Here is an 8,106-nt window from a genome sequence, read left to right as displayed (position 1 = left end):
GTGTTTTTTTTTTTTTTTTAATTGATCTCCACCCCAAAGAAACAAAACAATCATTGAAACTATGGTTACATATAAATTGTATGTATTACATTTCACCGCAACACAGTTCGCCGTGAGCTTTCTTATCGGAAAGTTGTGACAGTAAAGTAAACGGTCACCTCTATAGCACTGAGATGAAAAAATTATGCGTTGTTCGTGGAGCATTGCAGACAATAATATTCTTTCAAGAATGAAAACCTAACCTAACCTAACAAATAAACCAGTATATTGGCTATTTTCAAAATTTGTTTGCCGCTGGCATCCTGTAAACCGACAAGAACCGTGTTTTATTTAGATAATAATTTTATCTCAGTACTATACGACCCAAAGAGGTTGGACAGTCTTTAATATACGACGTTATATTTCCGATACAACATTTCACAGTGAAGTGTGATACGGTGAACTGCATACATACAACTTTCTGGACATGTGAAACTATATCAACAGTAGAACCTCGATAATACAGACTTGGCAATAAAACAGCTATTGTATGATTATCAAAAAAAGAAATTGGCATTTGTAGAACGAGTTTATTATGTACTTGGTATTAACCACACATAAAGCTTGTTCTGCAACACATGGTAAGTTTTATCATACTTAGGGAAACACATGTCATAAAGAAATGTTTAAATGTGGCGAATACCAAGTTTCGGCTCCATACTCATTTTATAAATAATTATTATGAATTTCCACCTAGTTAACACGGAATCTGCCATCTTCACTCCTTAGCAGAATATAATGGAACTTTTACCAGAAGTAGTAAAAGTCATTTGGCCAACCCATTAGGTTCTTACGCTGGATCAAACACACATTGCATTTTTGTGTTCAGCCGTGAAATTGAGCCTGCGACGCCTGGCTTCAGAGACAGCCTACCAGGCCACTGTGGGTGCTATTATCAAAAAAGGCATGTATAAATGAATAATTTATCAAACACAAAATTCAACTATTGATTCAATGAATTATACAGAAGATTTAAGAATGTTGCATTCTTTATTGAACAATTAATTATGGTGGATGGAGGTTGTGATTGAGAAATAATGAGAATCAGACATTTTGTATTTTAAGTCCTCAAACAAACACATAATCATTTTTTTACAGAGATTAATTAAGTTTTAAAAACTTATTGCTAATACCTGTCTTTACCGCCAAAAAAAAACTTTTACAAGCCACCTCATTGGGGTTTGTATAGGGTCCATATCTGACGATGATAAAAAGAACATATTTCATAATCAGCAGCTGCCCCATAGTCCAATGCACACGGGGGTCTCCTGGCTTGATCTCATGATATATACATGTGATTTTCTCAATTCTAAGTATTTTTGCGACTAACTGAACCTGTGGTATGCCATTAATTGTTAGATCTCGATAATTTACCCCAAAATGTAATAATTTTATTTTGCAATCGTGTTTCATAATCATATTTATTAACAAACAAGAATTAGTATCGATTAATATTGCACTTAAGGCTATACTTCAGCTGAGGCACGGTCTAAAACGATTGTGACTACGTGACACGCAGATTGTGCAAACGACGTGTGACGAACAAAACATAATTTGTCATAAAAATTCAACATGCATCCATTTAATGTTATGTTTATTGTTATTTAAGTAATAATAATAATATATTCATTGACATGTTTTGTTTTTCGAGTAAATACGTAACATTTTTTAGTCATCTTTACACGATTTAAGAATTAATTCCTCCGACGCCATCACAAAACAAATTGACGTGCTCACATGTCGACTATCGCTCTCCGACTGGCAACGCATGCAAAATTACGTCAATATTGCTGAAAATTATTTGCTGTTCCACTGAAGTATGCTCTTAAGAAATATAATCGATTTTAGAAAATAGGAGCAAGAAATGTTCATAGCAGAAAAAGAGGACATTATGCATAATATTATTCGATAAAAATAAAAAACGATACCGGACACAGACATTGACCTAAAAAAAGAGAACGTTTGGTAACCCTGGGTTCGTAATCCCGTGGCCCTGTTCAATTTCTTGGTACCTAGTGAAAATACGAGAATTTTATAATGCCAGGATTAGAAATTCTGACTGGGACCTTGGTACGATCTCTAATGCAATGTTAAACAGAACAAAAACTGTCTTCCGGATATTCAGTCTTGTATTTCAAATCAAACACTAGATTTGTGACAGTCATAATAATTATTTTTACACCAATAACAAGCCTTGATTCTCAATTATTATAGTAGTGAAACACTCAAGCTTGATAAACCAATAGGTAACATATTATTATTAGACCTTCAGGGATCAAACCTTAAGAGGACGTTCTACAGAAATGGCCTTGAGAATTGAAAATATGATTTTTTAACATGTGGTCCATAATATCTGGTCTACTAGTTAATATAAAAAGGTCGTGTCAAAGTTGTTTGTGTTAATAAATTTGCTCTGTGACTGATCCAACTCATATTTCACATTTATTTCATCAGGGCTGTCGAAGACATAAATCATAATATATATTTATAATTTTAAATTTTTATTTATAATATATGTTATTTAAGTTTTGTGCATCTAATGCCGGGTCCACACTGGCAACAAGTTAATTTGCTGGCAACCTCGTTAGATTTTACGATAATTATTGTAAAATTTCTTAAGCAATTATGGTAAGTATCGTAAAATTTAATGAGGTTGCCAGCAACTTGTTGCCAGTGTAGAAATGGCTTAATATCCACTGTGGTTCACGTAGTGGCATGGACCTGGGGTTAGCTAATTCAGGAAGTCAACACCCATGATAGAATTTTTTCCAGTTTTGGTTGCATTATATTCCAAAACTCTTCTGTAAAAATCGTTTCCGAGTTTATAAATGGAAATTTCTCGGTGTACATAGTAAACAAACCTACGAATAAAAAAAGACAAAAAGGAACATACTGATTCATCGCAGTAAAATCTGGTAATCAAATTCGCCATTTTGAAAAGCGACGATTTTGCGTAAACAAATATCACGTGGTCTGTACGTGTGCGGCAAACTTCGAATGTGTTTGTAATTTTGTGCAAAGTGCGAATGTAATGTTTTCAAATAATTGATATGGATTAATTATACCATCGTATTATTTTCTCGAAATCATAAACATACTATAATAGTATTTGAGTATCAACCTATGTTCAATTTGAATTGGGTTATAATAATAATATACCAGTATATATATCAATAGTATGTTTGCTACAAAATCCACCCAAGTTATCAGTACGTACTTGCACAGGTTTGATTAAAAACCATGATGAAATTAACATTTAAAAAATATGAATGCTTAATATTATTTTGACAGCCCTGTTTTCTGATCGGCTTCATGTCGCAGGTGTTCATAAAATAATAATAATTCTCCGCGCGGCAGAAATTATCAGTAATAATAATAATATTTCTTGAAATAAAATCTCCGATGATTAGTGATTTTTGCGAAAAGATCGATTTAAATTGACGTAGTTACGACGCCGAGGTCCTTTTTATACTAAATTATATTTGAACGGCGGGCTCTTCAGCGGGCCCTTAAGAGGGGGCTCAAGAGAAGGAGATTGAAATATAATCTAGTATCAAAAGGACATCGGCGTCGTTAGGACGTTAATTTAAATCGATATTTTCGCAAAAATCACTAATCATCGGAGATTTTATTTAAAAAAAAAAAAAATATTATTGGCTTTGTCGGCCGTCTTACACATTATTATTTGATAAACAACTGCACGTGTCCGCCGATCAGACAACAGGGCTGTCAAAATATTATATGCATTAATATTTTTAAAATGTTAATTTCGTCATAGTTTTTAACCAAACCTGTATGTACATACTGATAACTTGGGTGGATATCGTAGTAAACATACTATTGATATATCTACGGGTATATTATTATTATTACCTAATTCAAATTGAGCTTAGGTTGATACTCAAATACCATTATAGTATGTTTATGATTTCGAGAAAATAATACGATGGTATATAATCCATATCAATTATTTGAAAACAATACATTTGCATGTAGGTACATGTATAATATAGTGAAAAGGTCAGATACCTATTTAATTTGCAAGATAACACCAAAATTTGTATATACTTACCTAAATGAAGAATGACATTCATGAGTGAGCACGGCTCAAAGCTAGGAAAATGTGTTTTTTTCAATTTGAAAATATTTTAATTGTGTATTATTTTATTACAGATTCATAATACATTATATAACTAATAGAACATACTGTTTTTTTCTATGAATAAAAAAGACTGGAAGGAACATATTGTGTCACGGCAATCAAGAAAGACCGGAAAATATGGCCAACAATGCATGATACACAAACATAAAATACACAAAATTACCTATTTAAGTTTACCGCACACGTGCAGACCACACGATATTTGTTTTCGCAAAGTCGTCGCTTTCCAAAATGGCGAATTTGGTTGCCAGTTTTTATGGCGATGAATCAGTATGTTCCTTCCTGTCTTTTTTTATTCGTAGGTTTGTTTACTATGTACACCAAGAAATTTCCATTTATAAAATCGGAAATGAGTTTTGGAATATAATGCAACTAAAACTAGAAAAATTCTATCATGGGTGTTTACTTCTTGAATTAGTTGACCCCAGAAACAACATGTCCATGCCACTACGTGAACCACAGTGGATATTATGCAGGGTCCACATTGGCAACATGTCGCCGGCAATCTCGTTAAATTTTACGATAAGTATGATAATTATCGTAAAATTTATCGAGGTTGTCGAGCGACATGTTGCCAGTGTGGACCCGGCATTAGATGCACAAAACTTGAATAAAATATATTATAAATAAAATTTTAAAAGTACAATACAATTAATTGCGTCGACAGCCCTGGCGTCGCCCGCCAGTCGGATGGATTAATAAAAAAATAATGTGTCTAGTGACTGTATGTTAATAATTATTTTTAGGCACACATGATATAAATTATTTCGCCCATTGCCTTTACATGCAATAATGGTTCTACCTACCACTTGTTTCACTAGTATAAAAGTGAAGTTGCGCAGTCAATAAAAAGTCACTTTCTTTTTATAATAGGCAGACACTAAATTCTACGTTTTAAAAAATATGCATTAGAATTAAACAATACCTATTATTCTTAATACGTAGGTCCTAAACATTACAAACAAACACTATTCATTAGTAATGTTTTTTGGATAGCACATGAAATAAAAATGTAGGTAGATATGTATGTCAACATCCTTCGTATATTTAGTTCTCGGACAATTTCAGGTTAAAAAGTTATTAATATATTATTAAGTTTATATCGTGGCTAACACATAATCAAAAAAGTTATCATATCCATCATATCAGTTGCAATACTTCACACCAAAGAACTGTAAACATATTGAATTTAGTAACATTTATTAGAAAGTACTATTTTTTGGTCACCCCATAGCTTCACTTGGAGGGAGTTTATTGAGACAACAAGCATTGGCGGCAACCTCTTTATATTAACTAGTAGACCAGTTATTATGGACCACATGTAAAAAAATCATATTTTCAATTCTCAAGGCCGATTCTGTAGAGCTGCCCCTTAAGCCCCAGTATGCAAAACTAAAAAGGGCAGTGGATATTTTTTGGATTCATTCACTTTTATTATGCTTTGAAATTAGTTTTATATTTTCAAATTAAATAAGTGTGTATCAAACTTATGATATACAGTTTATTTTAAAAAAATGTACGAAAAACTTTCATTTAGCGGCCTTTACCGCATGCTCAGGAGCGTACGCGCCGGAACCCGTTATTGACGGCGTAATATCACACGTGTCAGATGTCTGCTGCTACAATTTACATGTCAACTATATCCTGCGCGATAGCATAACGTTTTGCGCATGTTTTGAGGAGCGCGCGCCGGGATTGAGCATCTAAAGGCATATCACGCGTTCATTACGGCGTGATCGTGGAAGTCAATAGCGGCCTTTACACATACATTCTTTACCGCATGCTCAGGGGCGTACGCGCCGGTACCCGTTATTGAGCGCGTAATATCACACATGTCAGATGTAGCTGCTATAATTTACATGTCAACTATATCCTGCGCGATAGCATAACGTTTTGCGCATGTTTTGAGGAGCGCGCGCCGGGATTGAGCGTCTAAAGGCAATCGCGCGTTCATTACAGCGTGATCGTGGAAGTCGCTGGAGCGTACAATTCAACGGTTTTAGTAAGAGTGTGTGTGTTATTTTGACACATTGCATTTTGACATTTAGCTCAAACACAGTTACGTAAACAAATCATTCTTGAGATAAAACAATTCAATCATCTGTACACACTTAATTTGTACACTATAAATGGATATAGGTACAAAGAAGAAATATACTAGCTAAGCTTGTGCAGGCGCAAGTGTTTAAGTCAAAACAAAAAGTCTGGGTTAAAGACTATTGACGGTGTTTTGGTCACCTAGGTACCCTTAATTCGTGAGTTACGTCAAAACTATCCCAATGATTTAAAAAAATACTTAATAATGAACAGTAGTTCATCATTTGATTAGGTATTCTCAATATCCCCGACTTCTAATCCATATTTGACATGTTTGCCGTTGGAAGCTCTTGGTCCTTCGTGAAGAGCAGCAGATCGTAATACCACAATGATGGCTCATATACCTACTTCATCTCTTCCGCTACCGCTACGTCGACTTTCCTTAACTCTTTCTTTAGAAAATAACCCCTAAGGCTTTAATTTTTTTTACTACAAAGTCTCTATTTGCCATGGGAAATCCTCTCTCTTTGAAGAAATTAATTATTTTTGCATACGCTACATCGCGTAAATTTCGATTTTCATATGCCGCCGATTTGATTCTCCACAAACATGGGAATATTTATACATGTCCATAAGGTCCGTAATAAATTGGTGAGAGAAATTGCGAACGTCTATTTGTGATGAACGTAGTAAAACGATTTGACGTACGACACACGTGAAAGATTAAACGTGGTAAAATGTGTTAAAAAACGATTTGACGCACAGCACGCGTGAAAGATTGGACGCGACTAACGCCACTCTTTCCGCTGTTCGCTACGCGACTGACACACGATCATTCCCGTGCGACATCGCGCACACCGCTATTTACTCAACCATAAACAAAATAACTGTAAAATGGTCATAAGAATGAAAATTTATTTGCCATAAAAGTAAAAATTAAAAAGTTTAAGCACTATTTTTTCATGGTGCAGTTGGCAACATTTTCCGACGTATGTGACTTATTGCCTCTTCTCTCTTTCCGGTTAACAATCTGCCAAGATGGTTAGTATTTGCAGAAATCGTTATTTATCTTTATTTATGTCCGTAATCCGCCATCCATATCAGTTTAAACGTTTAATATATTCCATATTTGACGTCCAGTATCTCAAATTTATCAGCCATCGGCTTCCCAACGCCTACGAAGTCACTGTTTAATTTTGTTACAGTCATGTGTCAAAAAATTGTGTTTTCTTACAGGGTCGCGTTAGGACGAAGACTATCAAGAAGAATGCAAAGATCATTATTGAAAAATATTACTCTCGTCTGACGCTCGACTTCGACACAAATAAAAGAATATGTGAGGAGATCGCCAATATTCCCACGAAGCCCCTCAGAAATAAAATTGCCGGGTGAGTTACATACCATTCTAACCTATGATTTTTTTTATTCGTACTCTAATGATGACTTCTCTTCAACATGGTTTCGTTGTTTTCAGAATTTTATTGCTGACAACCTTGGCAGGCTGATTCACCGTTGATTGTATATTTTTTATTCATGTCAATAACCTGTCTACATTGATATTTTGTTGTGATTGTAGGTTTGTGACCCATTTGATGAGACGTCTTCGCCACTCCCAAGTGCGAGGAATCTCAGTCAAGTTACAAGAAGAAGAGCGTGAACGTCGTGACAACTATGTTCCTGAAGTATCCGCCCTGGAACACGACATCATTGAAGTGGATCCAGACACCAAGGAAATGTTGAAGATGCTCGACTTCAGCAATATCACAGGACTTCAATTGACACAGCCAGCGACGCAACAGTTCAACAGGCGGAATTAAATTTATTTTTATCTGTTCAGTATGATTATTTTATTAAATATTTCATATTGA

The 8,106-nt window shown here is 34.6% G+C and overlaps 1 protein-coding gene across 1 annotated transcript; it reads left to right on the top strand.

The window, feature by feature from the left end:
• The first annotated feature begins 7,249 nt into the window (after positions 1 to 7,249).
• RpS17 (ribosomal protein S17) lies at positions 7,250 to 8,106 on the top strand. Its single transcript, XM_085946144.1, has 3 exons — positions 7,250 to 7,279; positions 7,475 to 7,626; positions 7,815 to 8,106. The coding sequence occupies exons 1-3, from the start codon at positions 7,277 to 7,279 to the stop codon at positions 8,053 to 8,055; spliced, it is 396 nt and encodes a 131-aa protein (XP_085802270.1). The 5' UTR covers positions 7,250 to 7,276; the 3' UTR covers positions 8,056 to 8,106.

This window comes from Rhyacophila brunnea, unplaced genomic scaffold (assembly GCF_057557595.1).
Source record: "Rhyacophila brunnea isolate RB1 unplaced genomic scaffold, BYU_Rbru_1.0 scaffold_19, whole genome shotgun sequence".
NCBI lineage: Eukaryota > Metazoa > Arthropoda > Insecta > Trichoptera > Rhyacophilidae > Rhyacophila > Rhyacophila brunnea.
Note: the sequence above shows the minus strand (reverse complement) of the source record. Positions and strands in the feature narration are given on the sequence as shown.

Bases quoted from the DNA above. Each gene is read 5' to 3' on its own strand.
- RpS17 (XM_085946144.1), top strand. The intron at 7,627-7,814 runs GTGAGTTACATA...TTGTGATTGTAG, and splicing joins CTCAGAAATAAAATTGCCGG to GTTTGTGACCCATTTGATGA.